Source organism: Natrix helvetica, assembly GCF_964273705.1.
Source record: "Natrix helvetica genome assembly, chromosome: 1".
Classification (NCBI taxonomy): Eukaryota; Metazoa; Chordata; class Lepidosauria; order Squamata; family Natricidae; genus Natrix; species Natrix helvetica.
Window position 1 is genome coordinate 115,830,065 of NC_138548.1, and position 23,573 is coordinate 115,853,637.

At 37.8% G+C, this 23,573-nt stretch overlaps 2 protein-coding genes across 3 annotated transcripts in view; one reads left to right on the forward strand and one right to left on the reverse strand.

Moving 5' to 3' along the window:
• Positions 1-798: 798 nt before the first annotated feature.
• Positions 799-22,438, reverse strand: MRPL21 (mitochondrial ribosomal protein L21). 2 transcript variants are annotated; one of them, XM_081938849.1, is made up of 7 exons: positions 22,280-22,438; positions 19,427-19,487; positions 8,037-8,122; positions 6,558-6,721; positions 3,121-3,173; positions 2,150-2,253; positions 799-1,122 (listed from the first exon to the last, which is right to left on the reverse strand). In XM_081938849.1, the coding sequence occupies exons 1-7, from the start codon at positions 22,329-22,331 to the stop codon at positions 1,058-1,060; spliced, it is 585 nt and encodes a 194-aa protein (XP_081794975.1). In that variant the 5' UTR covers positions 22,332-22,438; the 3' UTR covers positions 799-1,057. The 2 variants fall into 2 exon arrangements, with proteins under 2 accessions (XP_081794975.1, XP_081794974.1); XM_081938848.1 differs by lacking the exons at positions 799-1,122; positions 2,150-2,253; positions 3,121-3,173; positions 6,558-6,721; positions 8,037-8,122 and adding an exon at positions 16,322-17,922 and having other exon boundaries at positions 22,280-22,359.
• The window catches only part of IGHMBP2 (immunoglobulin mu DNA binding protein 2), a 79,624-nt gene continuing 78,446 nt past the window's right edge, over positions 22,396-23,573 (forward strand). The window contains exon 1 of the mRNA XM_081938847.1: positions 22,396-22,613. Within this exon, the coding sequence (XP_081794973.1) occupies positions 22,531-22,613 (83 nt within the window). The 5' untranslated portion in view covers positions 22,396-22,530. The remainder of the gene's footprint in view (positions 22,614-23,573) is intronic.

Sequence of the window (23,573 nt, forward strand, 5' to 3'; positions counted from 1 at the left end):
AAATCAGCTTCAATGAGAAACCTGCATAAGAGAATATGAAAAATTTGCCTGTAATTTAAATTAGCAATGGTCCATTGATAAGCCAACAATCTCTTCATGCTGTAGGTTTTGAGCAATAGGTATGAGCATTTAATATGAACCACACCTAAAATCTAAGTCAGCAGGCCCACATATTTTTACAAAACCCTATGAATTGCTTTATTGGTTATATAAAATCAATGAATATAAATATTTTAAAAGAAAAAATCCATGGACATGGGCTGGTCCATTAAAAAAAAATCCATGGGACTTGTTTAAGTGAAAAATTAACAAGCTTTACCAGCCCGATTTTCGTAATCTATTCTCTCTATAATGATGTCCTCACAGTGGCCAACTTGCCATGGAAAACTCACCACGGTGGACTCGTCACAGGACAATTCAACAAATACAAAAGTTAAATTAATTTCAACGGAACAGTGGCCAATAATAATAAAATAAAGTCAATCCAGAAATACTATAATTTCGACAAAAACATGGTCATCAATATTAAAGTAACTAAATGAAATTATTAATACAGTGTTGAATTGTCCCACAATAAGTTGTTCCACAGCAAATTGGCGATGGGGAATTGTTGTAGACTCCTTATTTTATGTGTAAACATAGCCTTAGTGCAAAATAAGAGAGAATCTTTCTGGCTATGGAACCTCAGCTGTTAAAAATACTCTGGAAATTTGGTGCTAGTATTTTCTTATCAGTTTGAAACCTTAAAATACAAACATTTTAATTGGATGATCTTAATTGTACTAATACATTTGATAATTTTTATAACAGATTAATTGAGTTTTTATTAAATAATTAAATATTACACCCATATATTGCCCTGATTTTAGTTTTTACATTTTGTTTTGTTTACAATATTTTAATGTAAAAATAAGAAGTACACAAGCAATGAAGATTTTTGGTGATGGCAACAATAATGATTATAATAATATTTTTTTTAAAAAATGTTTACTGAGAATAACCACATGAAAGACGAACATTTTCTATTTTCTTAATGTTCCCAAGATGTTACAATCCATCATGACAGAACAGGAGCAATTTCAATGGAATTTATCCGGAGAACAGTTTGCGGCTGAATGACAACTGAAGAAAAAAAAAAGGATTAAATTCAGGACTTGACTTTACAAGTGAATTACTTAATAATTTGCCAAAAAGAGCTAAATAATTTCATGACTGATCACAGAATATACATCTTAAAAGGTTGCTTGTTTATCACACTGAGAAATAAACCATTACTTTGGAAGAATACATTGTTAAATGTATTTGTTAAAATACATTATTTTACCTTGTTAACATGTATGGAATCACATGCAAGATTTGGAGCTATTGGAAAGGAACTGCCTTGCTTTAAATTTTTTTAAATTCAGTGAAATCTAAATCAGGTACAGTTAAAGGATACTATGCTAAAAGTCCAACAAGCTAACAGCAACTATGCAACATTGGCTGATTTGTTTATATCTATGTAGGGTTAAACTTAATTTTTAAATAGGAGACAACTAGAAAGTTATCTGAAGGACTATCTTTCACAGGTACATCTGCCTAACTCACAAGAGTGGGGAGGCGGGATATGTTATGGCTTCCTTCCATGAGCCTTCTTGGTGGTAACTCCCCCCCCCCCCCCAGTAGAACATCATCCCTGTAGAGATAAGATTGGCCCCACTTTGATACTCTTTTGAAAGGCCCTGGAGACATGGGTTTACCAGCATGCCTGGAGACCCCAGATGTTATAGAGCCCATCAAGTGATCTGATGGGCTCAATGGGAATTTAGAGTTTATTCCAATTCTGTAAGCTTTCTGGAGTTACTGTGAATGGGGCAGCCATATACATTTTCTCAATAAATACAATAAATCAAAATAAATCAATGAAAAAAAGTTGAAAGGAGGCAACAACAAGCTATATTTGCAATGTTGCTACAACAACATAGACCCAAAGAAAAACATTTTTTTCTTTTTAAAATGGCAAAAAAAAAAAGAGAGAAAGGGAGATATTTGTGTTGTAGTCAAATTCAATTTTCCCCATTTTATATATAGTTCATTCCATCATTACAGCAATTATTTGGCTTAGTAGGGGTTTAGATTAAAAAATATATATGTATGTTTTTCATCTTACTTTTTCTCGTCTCATAACTCTTCCTTCGACGGAACTTCACATTAACTCTTGGCCAAGACTCAGTCTTCTCTATAACAGTGGCCTCCACACGGACTAGGTCCTTTCTTTATAACAAATTGAGATATTAAAAAACCCTGCTTATTGAAAAAATAAGCAATGGCAATAGAAACATTTCTAAAGCAATTACTATTTATTTACTGCATATCTATTTTCTTAAAGAACTTTTTCAAGGTAGCTTACAAAACAAACAATAACACAAAGCATATATAGAAATAATATCAAAGAAAACAGCAAACTACAACAATATTTTGAAATATACATTTATGATTTTACAAGTGGACTCATTTCTCCAGGAAAATAAAACAAAGTGGATGACTGCTGGTCATGAAGGAACATTTCAGAACAAGGAAACACGATGAATTAGATTATGTTTAGTATACTAAGTCACAAGACACCATATTTTTAATGAGCTTTTTAAAGCAAAATTCTAAAATGAAGATTTTTTTTTTGTTTCCTGCCCACAAAACTGAAATGATGAGCATATATCAGTCCATAATGGATTTTGCTTTCAATGGTTCTTTTAACTCAGTGTTTTACCTCAGAGTTTGAAAGGAACAGAAAAATAGGAAACATGGGATTTGATTCTCCCTGGTAAAGAGAATTCGTAGCTTTTTACAGACCGTTTGTTTTGATAAGAAGCCCCCAGATCCTTGAATACTTAAGTTCCTTCTTTTCTTTCCCTCTTGGATTCTAACTGCAACTCTCTACTATTTCAACTTGCTTTTTAAAAGATGGTTCAAATACAATGGAGTTACTACGGCAATTCCCTTCATTTCTGCACACATCTTTCCTCAGCTGCTTTTGAGTGCTTGGTAAAATCCTTTCTAAAGCCTTTCGAACTCCTTTTCAGACCAGTGCACATGACTCTGAAAAGATTCAGCATGACTGAATGACCCCAAAGCATACCTTACCCCAGGAGAGGCTTTCCCAGCAGTGTGAAGTTATCAGCCCCCACCAACAGTACCTGGGACAGAAGTAAATAATGCATGTTAATCATCATATTACAAAATATGCCAGAACGTTACCAAGGCAATCATGGAAGATGCACCCTTAAATCTGCACTTAGGTTTTCTCACTCTGGTAGTTGAATGACCAGGATGAAATAGGGGATTGCCAAATAAATACCATTGAGGATAAAAATTGTGTTATTTCCCCCACATCTCTGGAACATCCAAGAGAAGACAATGAATGATAGCAAACTTCACTGTTTTCATGCATGACATGACTTCTTTCAGTGCTGTAGTGACAACCACACATTTTGAAAAGAAAGAAGAAAATCACCCTGCTGGATACCTGTTTGTTCCTGATACCTCAGAATCAATCTGAAGGAAATAGTACAGAGAGCTCCCTGATGGGACTATGAATATCATGGTCTAGTACCGTGATGGCGAACCTATGGCATGTGTGCCTGAAGAGGCACACGGAGCCATGTCGCCTGGCACGCACGGCATCACCTGTTCCTATTTCAAAATTCTGGCGCACATGTGTGCGCAATGATCAGCTGACTTTCGTGTGTGCAGCAGCGCCGGAAACAGGAAGAGCTGGTCTTCTGTTCTCTTCTGTGAGCATGTGCTTCGGCCAGCTGATCATTGTGTGCGCATGCGCGCCAATAATCGAACGACTAGCTGGCACACATGGGTGTCCCGGAAACTGGAAGTTCATTTTCTGGCACTTGCCTGCCCCTTGGGCAGCTCCTCTTCCAAGTTGCGGCCCAGATGAGCGCACATGCACTCCCTTTTCGGCACTCAGTGCCAAAAAGGGTTGCCATCACTGGTCTAGTGGTTAAGGCACAAGGCTAAAAATACCATAAGAGGGTGGTAAGTTCTAGTCCCGCCTTAGACACAAACATTGACTGGGTGACTTTGGGCCAGTTACTCTCTCTCAGCCCATTATGTCAGGCTTGGGAGATAAGCTGGCTAGTCATTTCTTCTTGTAATTAATGGATCAACACTTGAAAAAAAAAGCAGACCTCGCACTTGCAGGAAAATACTAGGAAGAAAATCATGTATTTTGCCATGTTGTCTGAGAATTCTGGGAATTATAATCCCAACATACCGGAAGAATGCCAAATTGTGAAATGTTGGTGCAACCTTTTTGTTCATTTCACTAACCAGCCAGCAAAACTTCATGCTCCCATAATAGTTTCTTGCATGATTTCCTTCTATTTCACACCTGTTATGTTACTGGATTAAACGATGCATAAATATCTAGGGATCTCTCTTCAAAATGAAAATTAAAGGAGCAGAACAGAGGAAAAGTTCTTTCCATTGCTAAATTATTCCAAATTGTAATATTTCATCAGAATACAAGACAACACAGTTCATCTCAGTGGCATCTTGTATGATTGTATATGAATCTTCAATTATCCAGGCTGTTTTATTGTTAAGTGGATTAGTTGGGCATTGAACTATGCATCAGAATTATGTTTACAAATCAGAGCAGATGTATATGGTAATGTATAATTAAAACATGTCTGGGTAGGAGCAGAATAAATCACTTTAGAAAGATCTCATGCATTGAAGCCCTGTCTAAAGGATGATAGTGATTAGTTTGGGTTGAATTAGGCAAATAATAACTGAGATTGTAGCCCCTACAAAACATGGCTGGGGTTGATGTGAGGGGTTTTCCAAAATACTCAGAGGGCAGCTGGTTCAATCCAAATCAAAGTAAGTATATTTTATAGTGCCACAGGGACATGCAGACATCAATTGAAAAGGTGAAATGCCTACATAAGCTAACAAAGAGAAGTAAGTTATTCAAAGTATTTTTTCCTCCAACCCCAAAAATTTAATGGAGGAAGTCAGAATTAGTTGTGTGAATGAAGTCAGATGTTCACTTTTTAGAAGGTGCCATAGTGTTGAGAAAGTTCTCAGACTGAAGACAATACTTTGTCTACTAGAGGGGTGTCCAACTGGCAGCTTGCGGGCTGGATGCGTCATGCACAGGCCACACCCTCTCCAGCTCCACGAATGGGAAAAACGTTGCGAAACATCATGTAAAGGCAACACGACGCAGCGAGTTTGACACCCATGGTTACTATGATAAGCGCTGTTACAGCCTGTTTTGTGCATTGGATGTTGTTCCGATTGGTCAGAGGAAGCTGCTGAAACCTGGCTAGCATGTTTTGAAATTATTTACATTCCTGGAGAAAGCCACTAAAACTGAGGTCTCAACCCTGTGATGACCTGGGACAAGAAACAGAGGCAACATGACAAACTCACAGGGTCTGACATTGTGAGTCACCTTAAAGAGGCAAAGTGGATGGGGCTGAAAACTGTGTGGCAAGTAGTACAGATGGTCCTCTTTAGCAACTGCCTCATTTAACGACTGTTCAATTATGACAGGGAGGAAAAGATGATTTTCCCAACAATCCTCCCATTTAAAGCCTCCCCAGGTCTGTAAAGCAAAGGAAAGGTGAAGCAAGATCAAAAGTACAATCATGATTTCACTTTGTGACTGCTTCGCTTAATGACCAAATTGCCCCTCCCAATTGTGGTTGCTACCCGAGGACTACATGTATTGGTAAAGGGGGAAGAGTTAGAGGCTCCAAAACCTTGAAAACATCGATGGGGTTGGTGATAGCATGGCAGTCACAAAAAAAGAAGGATCTAACAGAGATCTTAAAGAGGATCGAATTGTTGCCAATAGGGATCTGTAGCACTACAAGGGGCATAGGCCAGTATCTGACACCAAAGGGCACACAACACTGCACTGGCTGATTGAGAGTTTAGGCAGCAGCTAAAGGAATTTGCACTAGTAAGAAAAGGACAAAGTAAGAGAAGCAAATTGGAATAATAGAGAAAGAGGCACAGAAATTCTAACCTTGGGGAAACTGAGGTACACCTTATGCATTATTTAACTTGAGTATAAAGAGGTGGAAGCTTAGATAAAAGCCTTGATTAGTGGAAACAGATAAGATGGCTATTAATACTTCTCCACTCCTACCTTGCCTTTGAACAACACCCAGAGGTCTATCAGTAACCTTTCTTCCACACCTCATCATTTACCACTTAATTCCTTTTCTCCTTGGAATGCCATTTGAATCTTAAAGGGTTCCTGACCATCTTTTTCTCTCTATCCATCAGCAAAAAACACGTTTATGTTCTCATAAATAGCTCCCAGAAGTCATTCTTTAATGTTTTTAGCTCTGTCTCCTTGCTTCTAATACAGTATTTACTCTCCTATCACAGGACATGCGCTCTTGCGGGAGATGCTAACAGGTAGCTAATGATATGGTGAAGCGGAGGCAGACGTGTGTGTTATGCTGATTTAATGATACATTTAAAGTAAAGTAATCTTTCGGATTAACACAGGGAGAAAAAAAAATGATTGCTAACATGAAGCCTACCTTTTCCATTCTGATTCTGTCTCCACATTCAGCAGGTAAGTGGTTTTCAATTAAAATCAAGTCTTCACTGGTTATTTTCCACTGTCTGCTGGCAAAGTGAACAACTGCAAACAGTCTTCCATATTGCCCAGTGGCAATTAACTCATTCACATTCTGTACAAGCTCTGGAAGAAAATTGGTGAGTTTATTTTTTACATTAATATCCCACATTTTGTTCAGGAGCTCAAGATGGTACCTAGGCTATTCCCTCATCTGATTCTGACCCTAACCCTAACCCCCTCCCCGCCTCCGGCCACACAAGACTTGGGATAGTTTAGGCCAGCGGTCTTCAAACGTGGCAACTCTAAGACTTGCGGACTTCAACTGTTAGAATTCTCCCAGCCAGCTTTGCTGGCTGAAGAATTCTGGGAATTGAAGTCCACAAGTCTTAAAGTTGCCAAGTTTGGGGACCCCTGGTTTAGGCTAAGAGGAAGTGATCGGTCCCTTTTATGGTTGAAGATGTAAAACCTGGTTCTTCCCATTTCTAGTTGAGAACATTTTAAAGTATAGGCCACCATGGCTCTCTACACAAATAATATTATATTGAGATGAGTGTTGGGGAATAATTGCTTGGATAAATAGCCCTATTATGTATCCATAGTACTGCTTTTCTTATACTTAAAAAAATGATTCTAAAGCAAAATTTAAGATAAGGGGAAATGCACACTGCTTTGAGTCTAAAGCCAGGAAGGGCCATAGGCACGTTGACTTGTGAACATCTTCTCACAAAAGCTGCACTATTTCTTGGCAATGTCCTGAGAAATATACATGAGTTCAAGAGCACGAAGGTGTAGCATGGTGTTTTGATCCCTGAATTCAAAACCTATCATTTCCAGAGACTACATGGCCACTGTTCAAGTCTAGAAAAAGATACAGTTTCATTCACCTGTCCTTGAATGGGACACAGCACTAATCAAAGTGAGGACTTTTTCTTTGAGTTTATGTAACATAGGAGATAAGGTTGAGTCTCTAAAGCGGCAACATTGACTACATAGGTAAAGGTAAAGGTTCCACTCGTGCATATGTGCTAGTTGTTCCTGACTCTAGGGGGCAGAGCTCATCTCCATTTCAAAGCTGAAGAGCCAGCGTTATCCGAAGATGTCTCCGTGGTCATGTGGCTGGCATAACTAAATGCCGAAGGTGCATGGAACGCTATTGACTATATAACAGTCTCCTAATAGTGATTGCATTGGCTAAGAGAGTACACCATGACAATAGCTAGAAGACAAATCTAGCTATTTTCTGTATTGTATCAAATCCGATTTGAAAACTTCACTAACGCTAGAGTTGCTTGTGTTTCTCGTTCTGGTATTCTGTGTTAATGATTCCATGTCTTTATTAAATCAAAAGCAGAAACAAATGGGAGGCAATGACAATATCAAAATGAAACATACAGAAGTGGCACACCTTGTGTTTGTTGAGAGGGTCTAGATTATTTACCTCTATGATGTTCTGCCTCTTCTTCCGGATCTGGTAGCTTGATTTCAGGCCATGGAGGTGATGACAAGGATGTCTTTGGAAGCAGCCTGTGAAATAACAAGAATCTGCGATTATAAATATTACAGTCAATTCCTGAATGCTTTGATTGCATCTCTCAAGTCCCCATTTCTTTAAAAAAATGTGTAGTCCTCTAGGCAAGAATTTTACACACCTCTCCCAGCTAATGCCTTATCTTAAAGTTTGCGTTAGAACAAGCTTCACATACAGAAACATGAATCGTAAAACATGATTACAGGAGAAGCAGAAAGAGAAGAATGAATTACCTAACCTAACGGATTCCGAAATGCAACAGGTTTTTGCGCTAGCAGGGAAGTCAATTTCCGGTCAACTCTTTGATTATACTGTAGAAGCCCCCCTACTTTGTGCTGGACAACTCAACCCTTTTTCAAGCAGAATGTCTCCGTTTCAAAGAACGTGGAAACCTCGCTTAAAAGGATTTCGGAGTCTAGGGGTGGGGTGCAGGCTTGGGGAAAGGGTGACAAAAGTTACTATGGGCTGCAGTGGGCTTTCTTCATCCTTCAGGCATAATGAAGTGTCAGGGGAAATTTCACCCTGAGCTAATGAGGTCTTAGACTGATGGCTTTTCCAAACAGCATATCTTCAAAAAGCGAAAGTAAGATCCAGTAACAAGTTCTAATTAAAACAAACTTTGAATATGAAAATAAGAAAATAAACAAATCTATCTAATTGTTACATTTTGGCAAAAGCAATTCTCGTCCACCTTCTTGGCAGACGAACAGAAGATCAAAAGGAAAGAAGTCTCTGGAATGTGTGATGTATATGAAACATGTTAAGAAGCATGCGCAGTAAATCATTGCTGATAAGGGCCTATGACCTGCGCAGTAACTTTTCAGCTCGGCTAGCAAACAATTAACGCAGTGACATGAAGCTTGATGGAAAAGTAATTCAAAACAAGCAATGTATTGAGCAGATTTAAAATATAATTAGACTACTTCCAGCAGTTGGGGAGGTCATTTGGAGCCTGTACTGACATGTTTATCAGATACTGTGCAGCCAATCTGTTGCTTATACACTCGTTTTTTAAAGCTTTCCATTAAAAAGCAGCATCACACAGGGGAAGTTTGGGTACCTGGCATAAACCTAACTACGAATTATAGCTTATCTTTGAATAAGTCCACCCGTCAGTGGCTAATTCACCTAACCACAGTAGATGAAACTATGTTTTTTTGTCCATGGATGATCAACAGGATTTCAATAATGAAAAAAAGCCTTCTGAACATGTTTTCAATATTTCTTTATCATATCTTTTGATTCCTCCTTCCGTTTTCCAGTATATAAAATTGGAGGAAGAAAAAAAGAGTGATTGCCAAATCACAGACTACAAATATACATCCAATTCATTCAAATCCCTGTGTGTTGTGCATACTGTCCCGTAAAATGTTGTCATCTAACCAAGGGTTCAGCTAACTCAGGGTGGCACCATTCTGTGGCAGGCAGGTAGGCAGGCAGGCAGGCAGACAGGCAGGCAGGCAGAGAGATGGTGATGATTGCTCTACTGCAGGGGTATCCAAACTTGGCAACTTTAAGACTTGTGGACTTCAACTCCCAGAATTCCCCAGCGAGCTGGCTGGGGAATTCTGGGAGTTGAAGTCCACAAGTCTTAAAGTTGCCACGTTTGGACACTCCTGCTCTACTGAATGCCAGTCTTCCCTTTGACATAGCAATCAGGCATTCCAAAAGTCCCAACCCGCATAAAGAAGCACCTATGGAGATATTTAGTCATCCAGGTCATGGTTGTTCCAAAGGTGCTTTTCCAAATGGCAACTGGATTTTCTTGGTTTATTTCTTGAAAATGTTTTGCTTCTTATCCAAGAATTCTTCAGTTCTCACTGAATGATGGGGAACGGAAGGATTGATAAATCCCTTTTTGGGACAACATAAAGGAGGCTTTTGAAAATTTGTTTGCAGCTCAAGGAGCTGATGGCTGAAGATTTTTCTCTATGGCTTGAGAAAGAAACTGGTAAATTGGATGGGAAACTAACTGATTCAATTTCTTTCTCTATGCCCATGAGAGAAAAGCTAATACAGGTAGCCCTTGACTTACAACAGTTCATTTAGTGACCGTTCAAAGTTACACTAAAAAAATGACTTATAATATTTTTCACACTTACACCTGTTGCTGTATCCCCATAGTCATGTGATCAAAATTCATATGCTTGGTAACTGACTCATATTTATGACGGCTGCAGCATCCCAGGGTCATGTGATCACCTTTTGCGACCTTCTGACAAGCAAAATCAATGGGGAAGCCAAATTCACTTAATAACTGTGATTCAATTAACAACTGTGGCAAAAAAAGGTCATAAAATGGGACAAAATTCACTTAACAAATGTCTCATTTAGCAGCATAAAGTTTGGGCTCAAAATGGTAAGTTGAAGACTACCTGTATTTTGAAGTTGCTTCCAGTGAGGAATGACAAACTGAGATATTACAGCTGAAAAGCAGCTTGATACTGGATCCAGACTGCCAAAAATTCTCTCTAGATGGGTAGATCTTTAGAAGACCTGTATACTGCATGAGTCAAAAAGAGGGCTGCGAAAATATCTACAGACCCCTCACATCCTGGGCATAAATTGTTTCAACTTCTACCTTCAAAACGACACTATAGGGCATTGCACACCAGAACAACTAGACACAAGGACAGTTTTCCCCCAAATGCCACCACTCTGCTGAACAAATTCCCACAACACTGTCATATTACCTACTAAAACTATATTACTATTATTCTTCTCTTCCTTCCTAGTACCTATCTCTTCCCACGTACGACTATAACCATTTGCTTGTATCTTTACAATTTATATTGTTTTATTTGTTTCCTAGTATAATTTGATTGCTTATTAGTAACCTATGACCCTCACTAAGTGTATCTTATGATTCTTGATGAATGTATTCTATTTTATTTTTCTTTATGTACACTAAGAGCATATGCACCAAAGACAAATTCCTTGTGTGTCCAATCACACTTGGCCAATAAAGAATTCTATTCTATTCTATTCCCGTCCTATGCATACTCCAGACAGCTGTTTTTGGTGAGCAGAAACTGATGTTTATTGGTCTCTTGCAAACTGTTGGGAGTCTTGCAATTCCATTGTGCTCTGAACCATTACTCTATTCTAGCCTCTTAGGGGGTCTCAAAGTTCAACCAAAGCACCTGTTTAATTACTTTAGAGCTCTCCCCCCCTAATTGCTTGTGAAAGTTAAAAAGAAACCCTTCAGAACTGCAAGTTTGGCACTTGCTGGGTGTTTCTCTTCAATCTATTTAGAAAAAAGGAAAATATACGTATACAGTTTTAAGAATTTTTCTTTTTGGCAATACACAGCAAAAGGGTTATTACAGTTTGATCATAAAAAGATTTTTGTAAATGGATTAAGGATTCAGATGAATTTGAATTTAAAAAGATTTTGAAGTTAATTAAAAAGACCCTCTCTCATGAGAATTATTTTTTTGCTTACATTACAATCTTATTAACAAGTCTTTGAAAGTTTGGACATTAGAGGGCACCAGATGGCTACTTTAAAAGAAAATTTTAAGGCTTGGTTCTCAAGCTGTTTAACTCTGCAATGAAATCAACAGATGGTATTGAAGAGAAACAAGTTTCATTGAATAAAATTGATAGAGATTAAGTTGGATTTTAAAATTACAATTTACAAGAAAGAAAGGGAAAGATTGGATTGACAAATAGAATTGGATGACTCAAACATTTAAAAAGCTATAGAATAAACCAAAATAGTGATGTAGATTATTATTGTTTTTATTTTGAATTATAAGGAATTTAATGGAGCTGCTTCACTAGGACTTCTATGGGATTTTGATAAAAGTGACAAGAACTTTGAGACAAAGAGATATGGGAAAGCAATGGTTAGAAATTTATTTGTGGGTTTCAAAGATAGCTGGCAGAAATAAAATATGGAGATGGTTTATTTGATTAGTTTCAAGGAAACAGTTCATTTTTGGACAAAAAAAGCCCAATTCGAGTTCCATTTATGTATGCCTTCTCATCCCTTTTACAGTTAAAGGTCTTTCAAAAGTAAATTTTGAACCAAAAATGTAATTCCAAGTTAAATCTTTGCACTTGAATGGTTTGATGTACTCCATATCATAACAACTCTTAGCATTAATCTGGTCAGGAATTTCTTCTAAATATTGGGGGGCTACAGGTGAATAGATCTCCCGCTCAAAGAGTTTAATATCCATCCTTTTATTTCCGACTTGCACTTTTTTTGGGTGTGTGTGTGTGTGCAAGATCCCAATTTTGTTTAGATTAGCACAGATGAGTTTGGTTAATAACAGGGCACTCAAGCCCTGTTCGCTGTCAGTTTTCTGAATTTTAGAAATCATATCATTACCTGCGTTTCATCTTGTGTGCTTCAATGAACCAATTTCCAGTCACTGATCTATTATTATGAGTTAAATTACTGTCAGAATGGAGGAGACTGAGGTAGTGATGCGTTCTGGCCCTTGAATCTTGGGTGGCTGAATGAACTACCTGCTGGATCCCAGTGTTCTATACTTAATTAGAATTACTGGCCTAGACCAGCTAGAAAAGTCTTGCCTCTCAGCCAGCTTTGCTAATGAAGCACATACTTTTTATTCCAATGACGGCAGCAGATGTTCAAACGCTCACTGCCATTTACTGTAATAAAGCATGGAGAATCCCAAAGATCAATACTGCGCTCGTGTATGATAAATGCAAACTATGTCTTTTCCCAAAGGGAGCAAATCTAAATTCTAACCTCCATTAGAAAAGCACACAGCGTATCTTTTTGTGTTTTGCATTTATCATTTGAAATGAATAATTTTGAAATAGGTCTCGCTCTGGTCCCTAACAAAACTAGCAATGCAATGCAAACCAGTGCTCTTTGGCTAACTCACTACTACCTGTGTTATTCACATCTTTTTTTTAAAATAGTGCATGCTCCCCAGCAACATTTTTTCCCCTCGTTATTTCTGTGATATTGTTTTCAACTCATTTCCAACCATGAGGTAGAATTAAACCAGCCTTAGCTGAACTCTTATTAAAGTGCTACTTATCCTTTATTCCCAAAACGGTCCAAAGGCAGCTTCAAGAGGGAGACAATGTGTTAGTCTACAATGCTCCTTAATCTGGAGGGAAATCAGGTGGGGGCAGTGATGTGCAATAGAGGCAGGACAGGGATCAGCAATGGAAATGGCAATTTCCACACCAATTATTTTTCTGCCAAGGATGGAAAACTTCAGCTAGGCATTTGGAAAAGGCCCCCAAGAGCCTAATAGATTCAGAGTTTGGACAGAAGCCAGGCTCTGGCAGGAACCAAATGCATGTAGTGCAGTATGAAAAATAGGGCTGCTCTTAAGAGTTAAGATTTTGTGCCCCCCCCCCCACACACATTAGGTAGAAATTGGAAGGAAAGCTGTATTTCTATGTGCAAGAATGTGATTACAGTCTTTTTGTGTACAGTAGTTTGAGATTTTGCTTTACTAAAGTCCTGAATAAAGTGGTAGCAAAACTCCAATTCACTTCGTGCTGTTCTCTGAATGAGGTGAGAGTTCACAGACAATGGGGGCTTAGGATATGTACAATGTGCATAGCTGCATTCTTTGTCACTGTCTCAAAGTCAGCAGTGGTAAACCATTTCCTTATTATTGTTAAGAAAGCTACTGGATGTGTTTGGTTCTTAAAAATGGACAAACTTCACTTCAGATTGTCTGGGTTCATGCAACAGCTAAGTTAAAATGTGGTCAGCTAATTTATGGCTTCAGGCAATGTGTGAGTCCCACCAGAATAGTTGATTTATACTCCAGTCTGAGAAGCAAACTCAGGCAAATTGGTTAATGTGGTAAACTAGAATTCCATATATTGTTCATAGCAAACTTTGAAAAACATGAAAGGCCTCTTTGTAACAGAGGTATCCACAAATGTATCTTATTATTTATTGAATTTATATGCTGCCCATTTCAATAATACAATGACCGTGGCCAGCTTACAATACAATAGAATTTAAAAAGTGGGGAGGGGGAATTAAAATAGAATAAAAAGTTAAAAATTAAAATTAGAAACCAAGATGATGGGCAGCCTGGGGGGGGGGGAGAATCTTCTCTATCTCATCAACAATGTAGTAGCAGCAGAGCCAAATTTTTAGGCTCTTCCAGAAGGCCAGGAGTGTGGGGGGCAATTTAATCTCTGAACAGGAGAATATTCTAGAGCAGGGGTGTCCAAACTTGGGAACTTTAAGACTTGTGGACTTCAACTCCCAGAATTCCCCAGCCGGCTGGCTGGGGAATTCTGGGAGTTGAAGTCCACAAGTCTTAAAGTTCCCAAGTTTGGACACCCCTGTTCTAGAGCAAGGGGGCCACAGCAGAAAAGGTTCTTCTCCTCCTGGATCCTGCCAGCCAAAATTCTTTGGCTGACAGGATCAGAGGTAGCTCTTTGTAATGGAACTAATTGGGCAGGTTACTCTCAACACGGTAAGGCAATTCCTCAGATACTCTGGAACCCTGCCATAAAGTACTTTAAGGGTAATAATCAACACCTTGAATTGGATCTGGAAGCAAACTGGCAATCAGTGCAGCTCATATAACAGCAGTGTCACTTCTGCCACCCCAGGGGCTCCAGAACTGTCCACACCATATCTTCGCATATTTATCAGTAGTGCACTCTGGAGACCAAAGATCCCAATGAACACAGAGACAGAAATAAATCTAGCATGTGAAATCCTGCTACGTATCTAAGATACTCTTCTTGAAAAGATAGTATACCAAAAGTAATTTTTGTACTGGCTGAATAAAAAAAAGTATGTTTGTAGTGCTTCATTGCTATGCTTTACAAGCATATCATTCATATCAGTGGGAATGTGTAGGATTTGGAAAAATATTGAAAATACCTCAGAAAATATTGAGCACATGAGAACTAAATCTTATTTTTAAGGCTCATGTGGATAATTATAAGATTTTAAGAAGTAAAATACTAGGTTAAATACCACACACACCAGAAACAAACCACAGAATGAAAACTAGAGATGGTGTATTGAGATGAATATTTATGTAAAATAGGAATGCCTCAAGTATTTTAAAATAAAATAAAACCAACATGTCGGGGACAGACTTTGCATGCCTAAAGAGCATGAAGTTATGGTATTATATGAGCCCAAATTCCACAGCTGATTTTAATAGCAATTATATAATAAAATAGCTACCTTAACTCTCAATGTATTGCTATTAATACTGCTATTAATGCTAAGACAAGTGTTTCCTACCAAATACCTGAGGTAGTGATGTAATCACGTCTTTGTGCTTTACCAGTCAGAAGACAAGGGTGAATATAGAGAGAAGCTAACAGGCAGGAGAACATAATTCTTCCCTTGACTTTATGATGGGAGGCAAGGAATATAAAGCTATTTGAAGGGCTAGACAGGGACATTACAGAGCCCCAGGAGTCTCATGCAAACAGAAGCATGTTCTCTGCCTCCTGGAGAGAAGGCAGGCATAAAGACATTCATTCAATTCAACCCTGGGGACCAGATGGGCACATTGTGGCAATAGCAAAGAAGCATTTTGTCACAGCTTTCTTCCAAATTGTCCTTTCAGCTTCCTAATCTAGTTTACCACCCAAATTATCTCCCTGTGATCAGATATCCCAAATACTAACATCTATCTGTAGCTTTTTCAAGGACATTCAAAATGTGCTGCCACCTGCTGGGCCCAAAACATTTCATCCAGTTTGTTAGATATCTTCCATTCAAGTTCACGCTACTTCTTTATTATAGAAACTGTCAAAGAGAAAAAGGAGTTCTGTAGTGTATCAAGATGCTCACATAGCATCTGTCAGGAACTCCTTAACACAGCTGTATCTTTTTCCAAAGATCTCTTAAGCTACCCTCTGCAGCAGCATGAAAAGCAATCTGGTTTAATGTCAGCATCTTCCCTACTGTCACCAGAAACCTTTGTTCTGTATTTTTAAAAGTCCCGGTTTTAAGGGCACAGTTGTCTGTGAAGGTTCAGAACAAATGTTATCTGTCTCTCCATAACCTGCTTTTTGGTACTGGTATTAGGAAACACTAATTAAGAATTTAGTTAACAATAAACAAAAGTGATAAGAAACCATCTACTTCTCTGCCAAGGAACCACTTTGTATTTTTCAGCTACAATTCAAGAAAAAAGCCAGTAAGCAATTCTAAGGAAATAGTTAATATCTGACAAATGATTAAAACATGACAATTAAATGAATTTTTCATAAACCATCAAAAGCTTTATTTACATAAATTAAAATCAATTGCCTATAAATACAGAAGCATATATATTTATATGCTTATAGAACAAATATCTGAAGGTTGTTTAAAGCTTTATTACTAAGCCAACATCTGTTTTGAAAACAAATATCAAAAGTGCACTTTCCTCTCTTAAACGCAAGTAATATTTATTTTTCAGACAGTTGTGTAATTTCAAGCAGGAGAATTAATGAAAAAGTAGAGAACTGCGTTCAATTTTATTAATTTAATTCTAATAAGATGCTTGTAACAGTGCCCTACATTCTTCATCAGCTTCTGCCTGATTGCATCAATATTTTTATAACTGGCTTACAATTAAACAAAAAATAAGTTCTCTTTACTACTTGTACAGGTTTTTTTAAACATAGGTTTCAGTAGATGGGAGTCTATGGTCCCCTAGTAAACTGAGCTATAATGCTCCTTACACAATTAAGTTTACATAAAATAAACAAAACACAAAGCAGCCAAATGAGAAATGTTAGATTACCAAATTCATCCATATATTCATATATATATTGGATGATATTGTTTGCGATTGAGTTTTTTCCTACAAGAAGGACAAGAGTTTGCACTTTTAAGAGAATTTTGAAGGCACTGACTGCAAAAGATGTGGCCACATTTTGTTGACATTATAAGTCGTCCACTGTGGATAATTTCTGCATAGCCATCCATGCAAATTGGACAACTCACAGTGCCTGAAAATTTTGGACTTCCAATTTTCTCCTTTTCTAATTCTCTAGGCAATTTACTGGCAGCCAACTCCTCACTTTCACTACATTCGTTGTCATTATCATTACATACTATACAGCTGTTGAACAGTGGGCGGCTTCTTAATTTTTGGTTTTGCTGTTGTCTAGTCTCTTCCGCAAGTACAATGGAATCATTATGTGTAAGATCAACCACTGAAGTGTCACCGGTGAGATCTATTACTTCTACACCTTCATCGAGTTTGATTGGCTCTATTTTTGATACTGCTTCTGCAGCTGAAGCTGACATTCTACTTTGGTTAGGAATTTGCAGGGGAGTCCTCTCTCCATAGCGTTCCTTCTGAATCTCTTCCTGATCCATGCCTCTGCTAACACTCAAGGAGACAACTGCATCCAGAAAACTGGGGCCAGCTTTAGGAGAAGAGCCAATAGAGGCAGCTTCTACAGTGGCTATGGAAGAAATGGATGGCAAGGAGAAACTCTTGATTTTAGAAGTAGCTCCTGTAGCCATTTTGCCTGGGCCACTAGAAGGTGTTGCTGGGTTGAGAGGACTCTGTTTTTTGCTTTTTCTGCTCTTGGTTCCATCAAGCTTCACACTGGCTGACTTCATGGTATGCAGCAAGGACTGGAACAAGTTGCACAGAATATCTGTTTTCTCCCTTATCTCCAACTGCTGGTTAATGCTTAGCTGCCAACTCAGTTCTACAGTTCTGATTATGAATATTCTGGAGTATCTTTATACAATGGGAGAATTTTTAGAACACAACAACCATTAAAGTGATCTCTTTAATGCCACGTACTGCAAAGCTGGGAGCAAGTTCAAACTCTTGTGTTGAAATGTTATACTTTAGAACTGCATTAAAGTAGGAAAAAAACATGATTAGGCTCAGAAGCCAGTACATACAAATCATTCTCTGTTCTTTTCAGCCAATAATCAGCTAAAACTATTGAATGAAGATATTCAGACAATTTATTGCAGTATACTAAGTCAAAGCAAGGCTTCTGGTTGCAGATACTATATTTACCTCTGCTCAAACAACTGAGCCAACCAGTTGTTCAATTAATTCTGTCTGAATTGAAAAACTAGTTATCAATTTTGGGTGCAATCTAAGAATATCAAACCATAACTTAAAGTTGTTGTAATTTTCTGGCTTATTCCAAAGTTGGCAGTCATACCTTAAGGTTAGACCACCTAAAATTAAACATTTTGTCAATTTTGTTTATACACTCAAGCAAAGAAATGCATGTGCAGCAAAGTGATCATTTTTCTGAGGTGATAATCTCTATGACTTCTTTGACTGCTACCTTTATAAAAGAAGCCAGGAAAGAGAAAACCAGAAAATGAATGCAAAAAGTGAATGCTTCTTAGGAATAAGTAGGACATAAAGACCTTTTATACATGTTTGGAAACATTTAAACTACTATGTAACTGTTGACTTGCTTCAAGTGTCTTATAGCATCAGTATGTAAATTCAGGTCTCGCAGAATTACCCAGCATTGGGGCTTGTCTTATAATACTGCAAGAAAGACAACATGGCCTGCATTATGTAAAAAAAGGATATCATTATGGGCTTTCTCGCATGCTGGAATCCCTCTTTTCTTCTGTTACAATAGCTTATATTGATTAGTTGTAGGCCATTTTGTACAACGAGACTCTAAAGCAGTGTTTCTCAAACTTGGCGACTTTAAGTCCTGTGGACTTCAACTCCCAGAATTCCCCAGCCAGCTATGCTGGCTGGGGGATTCTGGGAGTTGAAGTCCACAGGACTTAAAGTCGCCAAGTTTGAGAAACACTGCTCTAAAGTGACTAATGATCATAAGTAAATAACTGTACCATTATTTGCAACAAAAAATTGCTATTTTCCCAAAGCCCCGACAGCATAAAAGGTGTAAAAAGTTTCCCAAAATCATGAGAGGAGGAGGAGGAAGAGAAAAAAGAACTAGGCACCCCTACAGTGCTCCAAGAGCCCCTAAATAGCAATAACACTTAGACTTATAAACCACTTCATAGTGCTTTACAGCCCTAAGTAGTTTACAGAGTCAGCATATTGCCCCTAACAATCTGGGTCCTCATATTACGGCTCAATAATGTCCCAATAATGGATGAAAAAGAAGGAAGGATTCATGAAACATATTCATATAATTCAATTTAGCAGTAACACAAAGACAATTTCAAATAAATATGATTTGAATAATATATCCTTTTTTCTTCTTGGGTAAAATGTTAGTTAATTAACAGTATACTGTCTTTCACACAATATTGAGGCTAAAAGGTTAAATTTGTTATTTAAATCTAACAAAATTAAATCAGAATACCAAAGCAGAAAAGAAAACATTCTGCAATGTACTGCTCTTACCCGTGAACTGGTGAAGTGTTTTGTGCACTCAGACTTCGAACTGTAGACCTCAACAGAAATGCTGAAAGAGAACCAGGGACAAAAAGTCACTCAGATAGGACGAAGATGTTCCAATTCTAGAATTAGTAAGAATAGTTTACACTTTTTAAGGAAGAGTAAAAATTCTACTGGAATCATCATACTCCTCCTTAGATACTTTACAATTCATACAAAAAGATCTTTGCAACCTTTTTGGGGTCAGAGAGGCAAGAGTTTAACAGTAAATAATCTTACTTAATTGGGCAGACTTAATCAGTTAAACCTCTGGCTTATGAGAATTATAAAGAGCTTCAGATATAAAGGCAGGCCTAATGAGGTACTAGCTAGACAATCAGCATAGTTGTCAGTAAGGTGGTATACTGGAACATAGCCAAATATTATGAAAATATGCTGCACCAGATCTTAAATCCTAAAATGTGTGCTCACTCTTCTATATGAATTGAATTCCTGAAAACATACTGTATAGACTGAGTAGCAATATTCCATATGGCCAAGATTAAGTTTATGCCTTTTTAAATGCAATTTTTCCTTACTCTTTCAAGTTGGTAATTTTTGAACAATACACACACACACACACACACACAAATAAGCATTCCAAGAAAGTAAAGTTATTTGTCATTACATGCTTTGAAAGAACTATTTCAATTAGTATATGTGCATTTTTTTGTCTATCAGAAAAGTATTGGATTAGTTGGAGCAAACTTAAGCCTGAGGACTTTAGTCATCAATTTTTACTGGCATTTTCCTGCAGATAACTGCTATTGTTCATTCAGTATTCATAAATGGGTAATTTTTATTCCAAGATTCTATTATGTGTATGTAATTACCGGTATATCTAAAAATCCAAAAATAGTTTTAAAATATCTTTTCCAGAAGGAGGAAAGTCTTGTTACAGTCTTATTCACCTGGGTTCAAATAGCATTCCTAGCTAAAGCAATTAAAGGCCTAATGGTGAAATTTGGTTTGGTTTGTCCTTCAATGTGACATAAATTTAGCCTGTTTGTTTCTGTGGTTCAATATATTGTGCCAAATTAAAAAGAGGTTAATTTATTTCAGATTTATGAACCAACCATTTCAAACAATGTCCTGAAATGTCTAGACTAGAGACCTTCAAGAAGTTCTTCCTGTTTATGTTGGAGGTCACCCACTTAATTGTCCATTTCCTGTTTATAGCATCTTACAACATTCTTCCCCAAATTTTTTTTTAGATTTTTTAATTTTGTATATAAAAGCAATTGTTATGAAATAGAAGGAAAAATGGCATTTAAAAAGGCATAAACTTAATCTTGAGTAAGGAAATAGTAGGATCTCAATTTTGACTGCCATTGGAGCAATCAGATGTTAAAGGTAAAGGTTCCCCTCACACATACGTGTTAGTTGTTCCCGACTCTAGGGGACGGTGTTCATCTCTGTTTCAATACTGAAGAGCCAGCGCTGTTGGAACACGTCTCCGTGGTCATGTGGCCGGCATGGCTAAATGCTAAAGGTGCACAAACGCTGTTATCTTCCCACTAAAGGTGGTTCCTATTTTTCTACTTGCATTTTTACATGCTTTCGAACTGCTAGGTTGGCAGAAGCTGGGACAAGTGACAGGAGCTCACTCTGTTATGCGGTGCTAGGGATTCAAACTGCTGACGTTTCTGATTAACAAATTCAGCATCTTAGCCACTGAGCCACCATGTTTCCTAGTAACTCAGATGTTACTCTTTATTAAATGTGGGGTGCTGCTTAATACTATTCATACCTAAAAAGTAAATATAACCTTGAGTGGCTCTTGAGTAACCTTGAATTTATACTAAAGAGTAAAATAAGTGAAATTTACCAAACTTGTCACTTTAACTACTAGACTTCAAAAACATGTAGCAAGAATGTAGCCATCACAGAATATTCAGTTGGAATGGAGATTAATATTTGTTTTATCATATACTTACACCCTAAGAAATAAAATTTGGCAATGCTAAAAAAAAATCAGTTATGAAGCTATAAAATCAGTTATGAAGTTGTAAACTACCAAAGCACTCAAAACAAATGACCAAAAAAGTTGAATATTGAAAGTATTCTATTTTACACTATCAAATTAATAAAATAAAGACTAAAAAGAGTAAAAGGCACTATTAGCAATATCAGTCTTACCATTATTAGGCTAGTTTGGTTTGAATCAGACTTTAATTTTCAAAAATAGAAAGCTTCAGGTTTTCTGGACATATTTTTATAATATAAATGAAGCATGCAAACATAATACAGAGGATACAATCACTCATGCCTCATTGAAATTTAGGGGGGAAATGGAAGAAACATTTGAGCTTTGGCGGTTCAAAACCTGACTAAACATGCTTAACTTCTTAAAGGCCATAAATACAGGAATTACTTGCATTATGGGGACCTTACATATACAACTCATAATTGCTCTTAGCAGCGAAGACACAATAAAGAAGGCAAAACACACACATGTTATCTATGACTTGAACTACCCTTCCTCACCTGGTTGAGGTGAATTACAAACTGAAGCATTCTTAATTATACGACCGGCCAGAGATGAAGCCCAACGTAATTGGGGAGTATGGAGAATGGGGTGGGGGTGGGGGGGAAGGCTTGTATGAAGAGAAATGCCACAATAAACAAGAGCTCGATGCAGGAGAGGAAAAGGATTTTCTATTTAAAACCAGCAGCAAAGAGAACATAAAGGATAATTATAATGCAGTCAGAAAGTGCAGAACAAAACAGCCGAGCCACATTGACAGAAAAACACCAGAAGGTAACCAACCCGGGAAACGAATAAACGTTGGGTTTTAAAAGACCGCAGCCCGCGCTCACCTGTCCGAGAAAGAAACTGCCCGTAACCAAAGGCAGACGCCGCTATTGCCATTACAAGACGGCCAGGTTTTCTCCCGCTCGCTAGCTCCCGACCGGAATCGGAAGTTGAGCCCTGGGAACAGCTGGGGCGCCATTTATAGGGACCGTCGGGCAACGCGAGCCAGGTTTTAAAGGGCCGTTCGTGGTCGGCACGCCGGTGCCTGCTGTCATCAGAACGGGGCTTCTCGGAGCGTCCGCTCAAGCCGGCAGCAATGGCGGCATTGGTGGAAGAGTTTGTGTCCCGGCAAATGGAGTTACTAAAGGAGGAAAGAGAGGCCGAAATTTCGGAAGCAAGGTATCCCTTCGGCTAGGGGCCAGTTGGGTTTCTCAGCATCCCTCTGCCTGTCCCCATAGCAAAAACAGGAATGTAGTAATTTAAGCAACAACTTAAGTTATATATTTTGACCTTTGTAAACACGCTTATTCAAATATCTGCTTCCTGAATTCTAAATTGCTGCTAGCCAATGCTGGTTTACAACCTGGCTTATAGGCCTTTGTTAGGGCAAGAACAGGGAAGATAAGGTGTCTTTCTGTACGGTCTGTCAATCGGCCATTAGGAAGAATTGATAGGGTCTCTGTAATCGAAAACATTTGAGGGACAGCAGGATGACCTCGCTTTGCTACCGCTATATTCAATTAAACGGTTTAATTTTGAATATCTGTATTACCTGCCTTATAACTGAAGACTTGAAACAGTTAAGCAAACCTGCCATTGGAGAATTGGGTCTATTAGAAACAAATACTTGTGTAAATACATAAATAGTGTATTTGTATATTTAACAGATAAATACCATAGTAAACAAGCTATTTATGTGAGGGCTAAATTCTATAAACCTGTGTGGTATTTACTTCAGAATAACTGTAGGGTACAGCTGGTCAGTTGACCAGAATGACAGAGCAAAAATAGTGATAAACTGGCTTGTTAGCCAGAATGACTGATTTACAAAGTATGTTAATCCAAACAATTATAGCATAGATTTTTATGTGTGAACCCAGTCAATATCTTTCTAGTTCTATAGATAGCAGAGTTGAAAGCACTTACAAATGAACTAATAATTTAAAAGTATTCATTAAAATATAAAATCCAGATACTTGAACTTAAATATAGTTTTGGTGTCACATAGGGTCTACTTGGAAGTTACTGATTAAGGTGGTCTCTAAATCATAACAGCTGCAGGTAATTAGAATAACACATTAGCTAAGGCATAAGAGGGAAAGCCCTGTACCTATAGTAATGCATTGAATACAGTGGCAC